Genomic DNA, 16873 nt, shown 5'->3' with positions numbered 1-16873 from the left:
TACATTTTTATTTTCTTAACTAAAACAAAAGAACTAAGGTATCCCTGGCCAGTTTGGCTCAGTGGATAGAGCATCAGCCTGCAGACTGAAGTATCCCAGGTTCGATTTCAGTCAAAGGCACATGCTTGGGTTGCGGGCTTGATCCCCAGTGGGGGGTATGCAGGAGGCAGCCAATCAATGATTCTCTCTCATCATAGGTGTTTCTATCTCTCTCTTCCTATCCCTTCCTCTCTGAAATCAATGAAAAAATATATTTTAAAAAAAGAATAAATGGATATATCAGGCATTGTTGCTTTTCTCCTATATCATCTTGTTTTTCAATGGATATTGTCTTCTCCAGAACAAGGCAACATATTTCCATTAACATTTCATGGACTTCTCTTCATACTACATGTATGAGATTTAGGTTAATAAATGGTTACAGATATTAATGAAAGTTTGTAATATAAATAGCCCTCTATTATGGAATTTAAATGCTAAACAGACTTCCTTTTATATTTTGTTGGACCCAACTAATTTTTAAGTTTATTGTTTATTCTATTTCTCCCTTCTAAGTGTATGTACCAGGAAGGCACGGAATTTAATGAAGTACCTTAAGTAGCTAGAAAAGCTACCTGGCATATGGTAGGCTTTTTGATATATATTCAATGAATTAATAAATGGATGAATGAATATGGCTATCCTTTAGCTGAATAAGAGCTAGAAAAGGTTATCTTACATTTTCAAGCTCCATAGTAGGGTAGAAGAAAAAGAGGGGTAGAAGATTGACTGGTAGACATGCAACAGTATCTTCCAAATCTTCTAAAAGCATATGACTTATTCAAAATGCTGGTATTGTTATTAAGGAGTACAGTCTATCCAAATGGTAAGTGTTTTCTCTCAGGTGAGTCTTTCAGACAACTGAGTCATGAGATGCAAGTTCCCATGGATCCAGCCTACATGAAGCCAATTTTGTCATTTGTTCATCAAAAATAATTATGGAGTGCTCCCTGAAGGCCCAGTGCATTGCACAGGGGAGAGTGTACTAAGCAACACCAGCCTTTATGGAGTTTATAATCTATTCTACATAAATATGTGCTGTGGCAGTTTGGGTCCAATCAAGAGATAGCTTTCATACAGTAGGTTACACAGGGAAAGGTTAAATAATATTATTTACACTAGAGGAGTAGCTTAAATATATAAGGAAACTCTCCATGGTGCCCTGGGGCTGAGTGAGAGCACCCAAGGAAGGAAAAACTTGGAAGGGGTTCAGACATCACTGGAGAAGGTATGATTCAGCCACCAGACAGTAGAGAAGTTCCCTGGTTTGGCCAGACCCAAGCTAGTTTATAGTTCCTGGACAAACAGTAGGCAGCTCTCTGCAAGGGTGGGGAGCAGGTGAGGAGCCATCAGTAACATGGGCTGCAGTAAGAGTGGACCTTGCAGTAAGAGGTGTGGCAGGCTTTTGTTTCCCTGTGGAAAGGATAGCACACAGGTTATCACGAGGTCCAAGCTCTGCAGTTACAGAGGGATCATGTCCGGGGCCTGCTTCAGAGTCCTCACACCCACAAGGCCAACCCTACCCCACTCTATACCAGGAATTGCAAAGCTTATTCCTCTGGCAGCATCCCTTCAGCACCCTATACTGAGAAAGCTTAACATTTTTCTCACTTTAAAGAAGTGCTTATAGCCCTAGCCGGTTTGGCTCAGTGGATAGAGCATTGGCCTGCAGACTGTTGGGTCCTGGGTTCGATTCCAGTCAAGGGCACATGCCTGGGTTGTGGGCTCGATCCCCAGTAGAGGGCATGCAGGAGGCAGCTGATCAATGATTCTCTCTCATCATTGATGTTTCCATCTCTCTCTCCCTTCCTTTCTGATGTCAATAAAAATATATTTTTAAAAAGGAAGTGCTTATAAATTATTTTATTATTAAAAAATGTACTAAAGTGTGTATTAATTGCTACAAGGCAACCTATCTATAATATATAAAAGCCTAAGCAACCATTCGACCAGTAGCTATGACGTGCACTGACTACCAGGGGGCCAACACTCAACAAACAGGCATGGAAACATGGAACAGACTGATGAATCTCAGGGGGAAGGGATTGGGGGGAGGGCAGGAAGAGATTAACCAAAGATCTTATATGCATACTAGAGGCCGTGCACTGGTGGGGTCCCTTGGCCTGGCCTGCAGGGATCGGGCCAAAACCAGCTCTCCAACATCCCCCGAGGAGTCCCTGATTGTGAGAGAGCACAGGCCAGGTCGAGGGATCCCACCAGTGCATGAATCCGTGTACCGGGTCTCTAGTAAACTGATAACTGACATAAATGCATTCACTAAATAAGTACCCTCTGAACATTATATATATGAATTATAGGTATATGTATGAAAAACATCTTTATAACAATAAATTGGACTATTTTTATCTTTAGAAGAGATTCACAGCTTGGACCAAATTAAGACCTAGTATTATTTTCTTCATGGCATTTTAAGCTAGGAAGATGTGTTTGAGGGAGATGCGGCCTGCGGTTCCCTGTCAAGCCCAGCCAGGCAGGGGGGTGCAGCCTCAGGGCCCCTGGACTGGTGCTGGGGCAAGGGGTGCAGCCTGAGGTCCCCCGTCAAGCTCCACCAGCAGGGGGGTGCAGCCTCAGGTCACCCGTCAAGCCCTGTTGGGCGGGGGGCGCAGCCTGAATTCCCCTGACCCAGCACTGGGGGTACACCTTGAGGTCCCCTGTCAAGCCCCGCTGGGTGGGGGGCACAGCCTGAGGTTCCCTGTCAAGCCCAGCCAGGCAGGGGGGTGCAGCCTCAGGTCCCCTGGCCTGGTGCTGGGTGGGGGGTGCGGTCTGAGGTCCCCCGGCCTGGTGCTGGGGTGGGGGACGTGGCCTGAAGTCCCCTGTCAAGCCCCACCTGGTGGGGAGCGCTGCCTGAGGTCCCCCAGCCTGGCGCTGGGGTGGGGGTGCAGCCTGAGGTCCCCTAGCCCAGCACCAGGATGCGAAGCATACCTTGAGGTCCCCTGTCAAGCCCTGCTGGGTGGGAGGCATGGTCTCAGGTCCCCTAGCCTGGCACCGGGGCGGGGGGCATGGCCTGAGGTCCCCCAGCCTGAGGTCTCCTGTCAAGCCCTGCTGGGTGGGGGATTTGGCCTGAGGTCCCCTGTCAAGCCCCATGGGGGTTGGGGAGGGCATAGCCTCAGGTCCCTGCTGATTGCTCCTTAAGGCTCCTTATGGGAACTTGGCTTCAGCTGTGGGTGCAGCCATCTTTGTGATGGAGTGATGGTCAATTAGCACATTCCCTCTTTATTAGATAGGATTCTAGCCTACGGAACAATGTTATTGACTAGGGAAACCATCAATTAGGTAATGACTCTTATAAAGTATAGTGTAGCCCTCAATAAATTGCATTTTTAAACACAATGAGAGACAGTGTGGTATTGGTAAGAATACTGTGTTAAGAGGTTGAGAAATCAATTGCTATCATGGCTTGGCTCCTCACCAGCTTGTTTGTTATCTTGGTTAAGTCACTTATAACTCCTTTGCAAATTCAATAGGTGTAAGGCAGCCTGGCAGAGTGGAAAGAAATTTGGAGTAGGCCAGATTTAAGTTTAAACCCCACTTCTCACACTTACGGTTTTTGGGGCTTGGATTGGGATATTTTAGTTTGGTTTGTTCATTTAGAAAATATCATGGTGGAAATTAGGGAAATATGTATTTGTGTTTATATGGAAAATGAAGAAAATTAGAAAAATAAACATAAAAGAGATCCAAGAGTTCTTATAACTTGAATATCTATATTCTACAACTAGAATGATAAAACTGTACATGCCAATTTCCCAATTAAAAGGCAACATAAGCTATTATTTCTGATGTGTTGTAGTATGAAAATCATGTTTGTAAGTGAAAATTTTCTCCATGCCAGAATACTTCTAAATGACGCTCATTTTATACATTCTTTAAATTGTCTCTAATTACTTTAGCTAAGTTCAGTCAACTGAAGATTGGGGTGGGAGTAAGGATCTTTTCTTTAAATGTTTTCCAAGTAAAGAAAATTCCACCATCTATGAGAAATGAGGGTTATTTTAAAAAATTAAGTTGGATTTTAGAAAGCTGTAAGTGATTTTGAAGACCAACATGTCTACTGAAATAATTTGGCTTAGAAATATTCTACTATAAATACTTAGTAGATGTCTTAATGTTTCAATATATATACGCTAGAGGCCCGGTGCATGAAATTCGTGCATCGGGGCCAGGGGTCCCTCAGCCCGGCTGGGACATAGTAGACTTAAATTCCTACTGCTCCATCAGTGTGAATTTTCAGGAAAGTTGTGAGTGAACTGATGTTGACAGAATTGAAGAACAATGGGTGATAAGGAAATATTGGCAATAGCACATAATACTCTTTTAATAAATTTGAGAGTAAAATAATATAATTGTGTTTAAGAAAAATTTATTGATGTTAAATTTTAATTAACTTGCATATATTTGATTAACTAGCATACTTATAAATGAAGGTGTTTTGCCTACAAATCTTCTAATAAAATAATTATGTGATAGCACTATCTATGCCAATTATTGCAAAATTTTGTTGTAGAAGAGGTGAAAATTGACTATAAGATTTTCATTTTAAAAGATTCAAATTTCAACCCTACTCTAGATGGTACATATTTTCCCCAGATAAAAATAAGGCAAGGATAAGATTTTGTAAATAATTGTGGCCACATTAAACATTTTTGTTTTATATATAATGAAATCTGGCTCTGTTTCTCCTCTTTTTTTGTTTTATTTTTCTAAATTTTTTCATATTATTTATATAATAGAGGCCTGGTGCATGGGTTTGTGCACAGGTGGGGTCCCTCAGCCGGGCCTGCGCCCTCTCCCAATCTGGGATCAGGTCAAAACCCAGCAGTCCCACATTCCCCTGAGGGATGTACCAGTGCCAAAGAGGTGGCTGGGGAGGGGAGCCCCAGCCAGGGATGCTGCTCATCCCGCCCCCACTATGCCTGCCGCCACCACCACCACTGCTGCCCGGCTGAGCAGCACTTACACTGTGGTAGTGCACTGACCACCAGGGGGCAGCTCCTGCATTGAGCATATGCCCCCTGGTGGTCAGTGCACGTCATAGTGACAGGTTGACTGGTCATTCTGGTCGTTCAGGTGGTTCAGTCGTAAAGGTCACTTAGGTTTTTTTATATATAAAGATTATTTGTTATTTTTTTAACATTGATTAATAAAATTATATAGGTTTCAGGTGTACACTTCTATAATATATCACCTTCATGTCATATTGTGTGTTTACCACCTAAAGTTAAGTCTCCTATCACCATTTATCCTCCCTCCTTTACCCTCTTCTACCTCCTCTCGCCCACTTTTCCCTCTGGTAATCACCATACTGTTGTCTGTATATATGAGGATTTTGTTTTGTTTTGTTTTGCTTTTTTTTTTCTCTTAAATCCTTCACCTTTGTCATCCAGCCCCTCAACCCCTTTCCCTACAGTCAACTATCAGCCTTTTTTCTGGATCTATGAGTCTGTTTCTGGTTGGTTTGTTCATTTATTGTGTTCATTAGATTCCACATATAAGTGAAACCATATGGTATTTGTCTTCCTCTGACTGGTTTATTTCACTTAGCATAATAATCTCCAGGTCCATCCATGCTGTCACAAAAGGTAAGATTTACTTATTTTCCCAGCCAAGTAGTATTCCATTGTGCACATGTACCACAGCTTTTTTATCTACTTACCCACTCATGGACTGCTTCCAAATCTTGGTAAATGACGCTGCAATGAATATAGGTGTGTATATCTTCTTTCAAATCAGTATTTCGGGTTTATTCAATATATGCCAAGAAGTGGAATTGCTGGGTCATAAGGCAATTCCATTTTTAATTTTTGTGTGGAAACTCCATGTCTGTTGGCCATCTACATGTTTTCTTTGGAGAAGTATCTATTCAAGTTCTTGGCCTACTTTCTAATTGGGTTGTTTGTTTGGTGTTAAATTAATAAGTTCTTGATAAATTTTGAATGTTTACACCTTATTAGATATATTATTGGTGAGTATGTTCTCCCACTCAGTGGGTTCTTTTTGTTTTGTTGATGGAAACCTTTGCTACACAAAAAAACTTTTTAGTTTTATGTACTCCCATTTAGTAACCTGTCAATTTAGAAGATAGAGCTACATCTCATAGAATGTATTTTTTTTTTATTCAGTAAGACTTGGTCTCTATTAATGTCAAATTTTAAACTTTGAAGCTATTTTTATAATTGATTAATCAGTTTACTCTGATTTTTCTTGGTCTCAAGTTTTTGATAGGAGCTTTAAAAATACAGCATTAGTAGTTCTGGATATTTTGTCCCCAAAATCTGACAATTAATTAAACAAACACATTAACACTTCAGCCCCAAAATTATTCCAGTAACCAGAACTGGATAGTTAAAACTGATTACTGGTATACCAAAAGCATACTTAGATGGATGGTGGAATCATCTTCTAATAGATACATATTAAAAGTCTACTACAGAGTTGATTGATGTCCTTTAACAGTCGGACACTGCCTATTTCCACAACCTGAAACAGTCAACAATGATTCCAGCCCTAACCGGTTTGGCTCAGTGGATAGAGTGTCGGTCTGCAGACTCAAGGGTCCCAGGTTCGATTCCGGTCAAGGGTATGTACCTTGGTTGCGGGCACATACCCAGTAGGGAGTATGCAGGAGGCAGCTGATTTATGTTTCTCTCTCATCGATGTTTCTAACTCTCTATCCCTCTCCCTTCCTTTCTGTAAAAAATCAATAAAATATATTTTTTTAAAAACAACAATGATTCCAGACACATTTAAGTGAAAGTTATTAGTAACTATAGAATAATGTGTATGGATCTGAAACAGTAGTTAGTTTCACCAGCACTTGACATCATCCAAAAAAAAAACAAAGACAAATTTCAACTGTATTTGTGTGAGAGAACTGCTTGTGCATATGTCAGCTACATTTATTATTTATTTAAAAATCACATTTTACCATTTTTGAGGACAGGATCCATGTATATTCTGTTGATCATAGATTAAAACATTGTGTTTCTAAATGTAATATTTTAGTTCTTTCCTTCATGATCATTTTCTTAAATAAGTTGTTTTGCTCTGACTTTTTGTTGTTATTATTGCTTTCAAACCAATTTCTTACACTAGCTACTATGGTGTGAAAATAAATGGGAATGGTCAAATGTGAAATGCATTTGTTAAATGAATGAAATTGAAGTGCATAATATAATAACTCCTTAGGCTAGTCATGTTTATTGTTGCCAAATGTTTCCCTGCTAAGAACTAATAAGCATGAAAAGGGATAATGCAAGTTTCCATGAAAATTTTTTGGGAAACCTATCCACAAGTCTTCACTGGGAATGTGAAAATAAGTATTTATTTTATACAAGTTCCACATGAGGGTTGTAAAGATGGAATTATGAGAACAGCATCAATGGAAAGCAACTACAATATGATAGTTACTAATGTTCTTTGGCACATGGAAAAAAATTGACAGGGCAGCTGTATTGAAATGCAGAATAGAACAATGCCTGCTACATAATAGGCACTAAATAAATACATGGTGAATGAATGTGTAAATAAAAGCAAGATTTTTAATTAAAGCTTTCAGAGACCCCAAGTGATGTTGAAAATCGAATTTTGGTTTTAAATTCCAAAAGATAACTGCTTAGTAATAAACATTTTATAATTTACTTAGTATACGTATTTTTGCTAAACATTTACTCTGGCAAATTAATGTGGGAAAAATGGGATAAGATAAGATTATTAGAAATTAAAATATAGTATAATAATTGGGTTGATGAAAGGACTATGCATATGAAGGGAAATTATTAGCATTATTTGTGCCATTATCCTTTATTTACAAATATTTTGGACACTTAGTTGTAAATATAATGAAATTGATAAGAGTTCTGAAGAGAATTAAAAAAAATGATTGGAGAAGTTGGGAACAGATCTTTCCTGAACTGACAAAAGTAAAGGGACATAGGACCTGATTTTTAGGTCCAACTGTGTTCAGTAGAAACTGAATACCTAGATAGCTTATAAATTGTTAAATTTCATTCAAGCTTCTTATTAAGTTACACTTGTTACTCCCTAATTAATTTATAAGTTTAAATACAGTAGTTTCACATTATCTGTGGTTTCACTTTCCAGGGTTTCAGTTACTGTGGTCAACCACAGTTCAAAAATATTAAATGGAAAATTTCAGAAATAAACAATTCATGTATTAAATTGCGCATCATTCTGAGTAGTAGTAATGAAATCTCACTATGTCTCGCTTTGTCCTGCCCAGGATATAAATGATCTCTTTGACTAGGTTATCCAGGTTGTATATGTCTACACAAACTGCCCATTAGTCACTTAGTAGCCATCTTGGTTAGCATGTCAACCGTTGTGGTATCATAGGGCTTGTGTTTAAGGAATCCTTGTGGTTAAGTACTATCCTTGATTTCAGGCATCCTTTGGATGAGGAGGAAGCACTGTACTCTATCTACTAGTTTGGTAATAACCTGAGTTATACAGAATAAGTACCAATGAAAAGTTTTAGTGTTTTAATTAATTTAAGGGATATGTGATGGAAGGCACATCTAGTTCTGAAAAAAAAAATCAGAAAACCTATTTAGATTTTATAACTGAAAATCAATCAATCAAAAAAGTTTCTTTAGAAAAAAAAGTGTTGAATCATATTAATATAAGAACCACAGAATTTATAGAAAAAATAGTATTTTTAGCATCACATTCTAATAATCTCTATCTGTGTATACACAGCCACAAGGTATCCTTAAGAAGATGCAAACACAGTAGTGTGTCAAAAGTAATAAAACCTAGGAAATCAGTGCATATTATAAGAAGACTGTAGATCAAATGTAAATGCTAGCTATTATAAAAGATCAAGAAATAGGCAAAATACAAAAGTAAAAAATTTATACAATATCTATCAAAATAAGATTTCCCACCACCTATAGTATGTATTAGCCTTCATCCTTAGGAATTATTTTTCAAAATAAATGCACCTAGATAAAACTAATTAATATGTCACACATGTTGATTTTTAAAAAAATAGGCATTGTGATTTTTAGCATTGATAACAAATACTATAGATATTTTTATGATTATCAAATGTGTCAAACCTAACTTTTCTTATTTATATGTCTCTTAAATGTTGGGTAAGAAAAATAACTGTACATGTCATTGTCCAATTGGGATTTTGAGAAACAGATATTTTATTAATCTCTTTATAAGTTATATATAAAAAGCATATTCACTGAAAAAGCTTGAGAACAATTTAAGAACCAAGCAATATCACCACATTACATTGAGGAAATCTGGATATGATATAAACAACCTGCTTGTTGTTTTGCTTTGTTTTCATCCTTAATGTTAGACTTTAAACTATCTGCCTGAAGTTCACTGTAAATGACCATTATTATTTGAGGTTGGACATAGAAATGGCCTTAAAAAGTAACCATTATTTGAATACTATAATACCTACCTCAACCTCAAACTGGCCAAGTGTAACTCAATTATAGCACTTAAATTGATGTAAACGCTTTGCTGCTAAAAATTTGTTCTGGTCACTTTCATTAAACTGCTGAATTTTTTTTCTCCATGCTTTACTTATGCTGTATCTGCTGTTAAGCAATACAATATGGCAAGGACTTTGAAATTTTTTCTATGTCCAGACACATAGTGTTGAGTGTATCAATGAAAAATCCAATGACGTATCACTATACATCATGAAATTTCTATTTTGACCTGTTTAACAAAGTTTTTTTATACATACCAGGAGAGTCATTCAAAGCATTTTACATATTAAATTACTTATCAAAACACAGCATATATAGACCTTGACATTTGTTAAAGAACAAGGATTTAACAACAAAAAAAGAATTTAAAGGACCAGAACAAATCTTTAGCAGAACACAGATTATGTGGCAAAGAAGTGACTTTTTGAAGGATAAAGCATCCTTATCAAGACCTACTTTCAGTATATGTGTAAGAGACAATTGGTTCATGTGCATGATCACCTATAAATATGCAACAGACTGTTTAAAAAGCATAAAACCTATAACAATAATGTTGCATGAAAGAGAAAAAAAAACCTGTCACAGTTCCTTTAGCCATAACTTTTTATTCCAGGAACACATCAGCAGATCTAGCTTTAATAATAATTTTAGAGGCAAGATTCTCTAACTATTGTATTTTCATGTGAGTAAGTAATTTTACAATGATTATACATTGACAGAATCAAATTGCTACTTTCATTTCTAGAGTAATTATAGGACGAAGTAATAGCTTTGCTATGAATGCCAATATGTGGATCCTTTATAGATGCGCTGTTTTACGCTTCAATTTATTTTCTATAGATCTGGTAGTTAAAAAATGTATACGATTAACAAAAAGAATCTCACAAAATCAAATGAAAAGATAAGCTATATTGATTACTGCTCAAATTGTTCATTTACATATTGCCAAACAATAAAAGCTTTTAATCACATCTAAAATATAGTTTTTAAAAATATATATATTCACATAACTATTTATGTAATTTTAAACACTAGTTTTCTACAGCATTTTCATTTTACTAAAAATATCCTTCGAATGTTTATAAAGTTATTTTGTAATATCACACAATATTATTTTTAAGTAATAATTATTATTTGCTGAAGGAATTACACTAAACAATGGAAAACTCACAAACTGCCTTTTAAATATAGGGTTAGATTGTAGATAAATACAAAAAGACTTGAAGATTCATTAATAGCTTCAAAATAAAGACAACAGAACAGTGTTAGAAATAAAAACTTGTACCATACTGTAAATATGTAGTCAGTAAAAAAACAAACAAACAAAAAGACAAAACAAAAAAAAAAAAAAAAAGCAACCCTTTAGAATACAGAAATAGTTAAAAATTAGGACTTCAGCCCTGGCCAGTGTGGCTCAGTTGGGTGAGCCCCGTCCTATGGACCTAGAGGTTGCTGTTTTGATTCCTGGTCAGGTCATCTGCCCAGGTTGTGGGCTAGATTCCCAGTAGGGGGCATGCAGGAGGCAGCTCATTGATCTCTCTCTCTCTCTCTCTCTCGATCCTCCTCCTCCTCTCCCTTTCTCTCTCTCTAAAATAATAAAAATGTATTTAAATTTTTTTAAAGAATTAGGACTTTGTCTAAAAATAAAAGCTGTTTTAATGTAATTCCATTGATCTCATTTTGAAATAATTATTTTAGAAGCCTATGATGTTACCTATAAATATTTCAATACTTTGTCCACTCTTCTTACATATTATTGCCATCTTTGATAAAAAGCATATAGTTGGAATAAAGGCATTAAATGATGTAAGATTATTTCATCAAAAAATATTAACCAATAATAAACTATCTTACTTAATTATATTATAAAATACATACTTATTTCAATGCTTGAATTATGCTTGCATGAAACTTAATTAAGCTTTCTCTATTGGAACACAACATTTGTGTTAGCCATTTCTGGAAATCCATGTATTCTTTTTAATCTCTATTTTTTTCTTAAATAAATATATCTGAATTCTAAATGTGTCCCAATAGCTCTACATTTCTCAGACCTCCCTGCTCCCCATCCTTCCAATCCTAGCATTCTCCCTAAATAATGTGTTCGTACATGAATGCTTAATATCCAGGATGTAGTTTATTTATCAAAGAATTTTTACTGATGGGGCAAGATGAGGGTTTACTACTGTAACAGTGTTTTGTTTTGCTTTTTTTTTTCTTTCTTAAAAAAGAACAAAGTATACTAGTATATTCTATTCTGTTACTTGGAAATAACTTATTTTCAATATGTAACTAGTAAACACAAAGTAGATAAGCTTTAACATACTTTCTTATGTGTTTTTTTTTAGGCTACTATTTTATCATTAGGAGATTCTTGCTTTAATATTGCTGTTGCTTGAAAGAGTCCTTACAATTTGACAAAGGACTACTGACTGACTTACAGGGAGTAGCTTAATGCAGGCTAAATCTGGCCGGTACAGGAAAGCCAGCTCCACTTGGCATCCTCTCTCTGCTGTGATTGCCTTCAGGAGTGCCCGCTATGAAGGCCTCTAACCCCTCATCTGTGTTCTGTTTCTAACTCTATTACGGACTTGTGCCACAGGCATTAGCCTCTCCGTGCCTCACATACCCATTCCTAAAACAATACCTTTTATTTTTTGTTCCTGCCTGTCAGTAATGTTTTCTTTGTAGACTAAAAGTAAAATATTCTATCCTTGTAGAGGCTCATTAAACTCCTTTGTATTTGTGTTCCTAATCACATTTTTAAGATTAAAAATAAAAAAGTAATACTATATTTTTAAAGAGCTTGTCAGTATAAAATTGACTTTTAAAGTGAATATTCACCATCATATTGCACCAAACCTGAAATTACAGACCAATGTCCACAAACAGTCTAATGTTTCCTAATCTATTTGGACATATATTTTTTAATGTTTAAAAATGTAGTTATAAAAGTATTAATTAAAAAAAAGAATTAGACATTTTCCCTCTAAATTTATTTAAAGCACAAAAGTATCGCAATGGAGAGTCACGTGGTTTAAACCTTTGCCTAAAGCCAGCACTGAGGGAGCTGTGGAATGCTTCACTCTGCTGCTTTTCAAACCCTTTCTCCACACACCCAGTCCTGTGTGCTTGCTTAATCCTCGGGAGATTTAAAGCAGATGATCATAGTTCTTCAATAGTATTCTTGATACAGTGTTTTGGGATCTTGCCCAGTAAAACATTCTTAATCAACTATCCCAGGGTTCCTCAAACTTTTTAAACAGGGGGCCAGTTCACTGTCCCTCAGACCGTTGGAGGGCCGGACTATAGTTTAAAAAAAACTATGAACAAATTGCTATGCACACTGCACATATCTTATTTTGAAGTAAAAAAAACAAAATGGCAAAAACACCTGCATGTGGCCCGCAGGCCGTAGTTTGAGGACGCCTGAACTATCCCGTTCTTTCAACTGCTATTTGTTTTTAACCTCTAACAATTTGTGTTACTTTTCTCTGGAGAAATTCTAATTTGTTGAATATAGATAATGATTTCTTCTATTTTATAGCACAGGCCTTACCACCACTGCAGCATAATCAGAAAGGCAATTCCCACATCAATCCTGTAATGCACAGGTTTCTCCCCTCATTTATAAGAGGAAGCTCAGAGAGGGTATGGCATATTCAGAAGGACAAAGCTGTGTCATATGCAGCCAGACTAGAACCCATGAATATTTTTAGATTCTAGATCTAATATGCTTTCCATTTCACCAATAATTCTTATCTGGAAGTTGTTAATTCAATCAGTTGTTAATTCTAAAGCTAATTTTAAGATGGTCATTATTTATGAAAATATAAGCAATTACAAAAATTTAAACTATGAAAATATAAACAAATGTAAGTATATAAATACTAAAAAGATATATTATCTATAATAGTCTTGAAATACCAGAGATATTTGAATTGTAGTTACAAGGAAACTGTCATAGCTAGTTAATTCTTTTAGTTCCTTTTATTTAACCTAAATATAATTCATGCAAAACTTTGATTATTTTGCAAACAAAATGAAAACTCAATATACTTTTTTTAAACTCAAAGTTCACGTAATTCTATAATGCATGTTGTTGACAAATATATTGCTTACTTAAATAAGTTATTTGGATCAAGTTAAATGAAAGTATACATTTAATATCACTGTCTAGGTTTTTCAATTAAAGGAATACTTGCACCAATGATAGCCAATGCAGGACCTTCTAAGAAAGAACGGATGTCATTCCGTGACAATCCTGTACAACTCAGTGGTGGATGGGGAAGTGGCAAAAAGAAGGCGAAAACTTCAAACTAATTCTTCAAGCTTCAGCATGTGGCACTTTATCTCTTTTGAAGAGCTCTATGGATATTTGGTCATGTTACCAATTGGACACAAGGTTTTATTACTCTATTGTACTGTATTTCATTTGCATTATTACCCATATTTTATTTTGTTTTATGGTGGAGTTATATAATTTCCAGTCTGTAAAATGTAGTTTTGCTATTGTTACTATGTTCATGTAGAATGGCCTCCAGAAATTAATTCTTGAACTATTGAAATGGAATTTACATATTCAATTTATTTTGTTTAAAATTTTATGATTTATGTATTAAAGATATTTTTAGTTATGGATAGTAAGTTATAATACTATACACATAAGAGAATATAACTATATTTTATTGACACTTTATAGTAGTAGTAAATAATATATTAATACATTTTACTTTACCAGATTATTATAATTAGCTACTTCAAAGATAAATATATATGAAGTAATTAGAAGTAGACAATGAAAATGGCCTTCTTTTTTAATTTTACTTTGTCATCTTAAATAAATTAGAGTTATGTTAAGAAAATATACATTCCATTTAAATTAAAATAAAATAAAAATATTTATCAATTTAATGATTGGATATTTTATGTGTAACTTTTCATTCAGATGTATGTTGTTATCATTTATGAAATGTAGATACTAATTCTGGTTTATTAAAATTATTGTACTGACTCAAAAATACTTTATCATTTTAGTTTTTATTAAGGTACCTTAAATTATTGTTTAAAAATATTTTCAAAGCACAACCTTATAATTTTGTAACATTAATATGTTATCTAAAATGACAGGCCAGTTTTATTAAACTCTTACTATTGTGTAGTTAATATTCTGTGATATCATGGTAAATACAATGTGCAAAATGCTGCATTGACATTTAATGCTTCTTAGGACCTTTTACTCTCCGGTCAATGAGGCCCTTTCCATAAAGCTAAGTTCTCCAGTGACTTTGCAGGGTGTTGCTGTGTAATAGAACTCCATGAACTTTAGTTTTTATTCCTTTATTTTTCCTTTGCAATTATATATTTCATTTAAAAATGCACAGATTTAGAGATGCATTTATTTAATTTGTGCCTCCCATCTACTCTTGGAGCTCTATTGCATTTCAAACCTATAAATTTCTTTTAACTTGATTGAGGTAGAAATGTTAATGAGCCTTGAGCTGTCAATCAATGTAGAAAACTTAGATTCAGATGTTGTGGCCTAGAAATTGAGTTTTGGAACATAAGCTCCATATGTAGTTGCTTTATGAGCATGCTGTTATGCCATCCTTTTACTAACAGTATCCACAAAACAACATAACGTGATGACAGAAAATATTTTATCTCAGCTTATTATGAGCCCTGCAGGAAAAAGTTACACTAAAGCTGATATTAATAGGGTTTATAGTTTGTATACCTAAATCCATCAAATGAAAATGCTAACATGATAAGTAAGATGCTTATGATTAAACTGTGTGTTTTTAAAAATGTTTTTATTGATTGTTTTAGAGAGAGAGAAGAAGGGAGAGGGAGGGAGAAACATCAATGTGAGAGTGAAACATTGATGGGCTGCCTCCTACATGCCCTCTACTTGGGATTGAGCCTGCAATCTGGGCATGTGCCCTGACCAGGAATTAACCGGCAATGTTTCGGTGCCCCGAACGATGCCCAACCGAGTGATACTGGTCAGGGCATGATTTAACTGTTTTGGTGCCTAAAAATAATTGAATCTATAGTTTCCTTATTCTGTGATCCATGTAATTGTTTCATAATAATATTATTATTTTTATCCTCACCCAAGGATGTGTTTATTGATTTTAGAGAGAGAGGAAGGGAGAGAAAGAGAGAGAGACATCAATCTAAGAAAGAAACATTGATCAGTTGCCTCCTGTAAGCACTCTGACCAGGAACCAAGCCTACTACCTAGTTAGGTGCCCTGACCAGGAATCAAACCCAAAACCTTTTGGTATATAGAACAGTGATCAACCTGATCAACTGAGCCACTGGCCAGGGATCATAATATTAATTTTTAAAAAATATGTTGTTATTGATTTTAGAGAGAGAGAAAGGGAGAGGGAGAGAGAGATGGAAACATCTATGAGAGAGAAATATCGGTCAGCTGCCTCCTACACACCCCATACTGAGGATCAAGCCTGAAACCTGGGCATGTGCCCTGACCAGGGTAGAACTGGTGACCTCTTGGTGCACGGGTATCCTCAACCACTGAATAACACCAGCCAGGCACCATAATATTAATTTTGAGGAAGATGATTAGTACTGATGCTCCTTAAATTTTAGGTGGATGATATGTATACATACATATAGGTATATATATATAAGTGTATATGTATGTATGTGTGTGTATATATATATAAAATAGTTTCCTAATTATGGCGTTAAATTGAAAATCTGTTGTTTATTGTGTCTAGCCTAAAAATGATAATTTAAAAAGTCTTTCAGAATTTAAACTTACATTAATACTAGTTTATTTGTGTTTATAAAAATAGTAAAGGTAAATTTGAAGTTAGCAAAGGTAAATTTGAAAGACTGTTTCTACTATCTTTAAAGGCTAGAAAATTATTGAATACATTTCAAATTATATTTATTTTTTTTAATTTTAACAATTGCATAAAACCTGAAAGAAATCAAATTAAGAGATATTCTTTTTTTGTTTGTTTCCTTGGGGAGACTTTAAGGCAAATATTTGTCTTTAAGATTTGGGAAGATAAAAACATGAACCTGAATGTCAGTTTACTAAATTACAGATTGACAGTGATGGATCTAGGCAATGCTACTCTTCAAATACATAACCTGAAGTTACATTTTGTCCTTTTCTGCACCCTATGAACTATCTCCAACCCCTTTCCAGTTCAATCCTCATCTTCCTACCTGTCCTCTTCCTTCAGCACTACCACAAGCAATGATCATCCCTCACTTCTAATAGGAATGGTAAAGTGAACCACTGATCACAAAAAGGCCGATAAAAGTATTAGCTTGGTAGGGTGTTTGGACATTCTAAA

The 16873-nt window shown here is 35.4% G+C and overlaps 1 protein-coding gene across 1 annotated transcript in view; it reads left to right on the top strand.

Moving 5' to 3' along the window:
- LRRIQ1 (leucine rich repeats and IQ motif containing 1) overlaps positions 1-13974 on the top strand; it is a 248577-nt gene extending 234603 nt beyond the window's left edge. The window contains exon 26 of the mRNA XM_054718435.1: positions 13714-13974. Coding sequence (XP_054574410.1) covers positions 13714-13856 — 143 coding nt within the window. The 3' untranslated portion in view covers positions 13857-13974. The remainder of the gene's footprint in view (positions 1-13713) is intronic.
- The last annotated feature ends 2899 nt before the right edge of the window (positions 13975-16873 follow it).

This window comes from Eptesicus fuscus, chromosome 7, assembly GCF_027574615.1.
Source record: "Eptesicus fuscus isolate TK198812 chromosome 7, DD_ASM_mEF_20220401, whole genome shotgun sequence".
Classification (NCBI taxonomy): domain Eukaryota; kingdom Metazoa; phylum Chordata; class Mammalia; order Chiroptera; family Vespertilionidae; genus Eptesicus; species Eptesicus fuscus.
The sequence above is the reverse complement of the archived record's forward strand: the minus strand, read 5'-3'. Positions and strand labels throughout refer to the sequence as shown.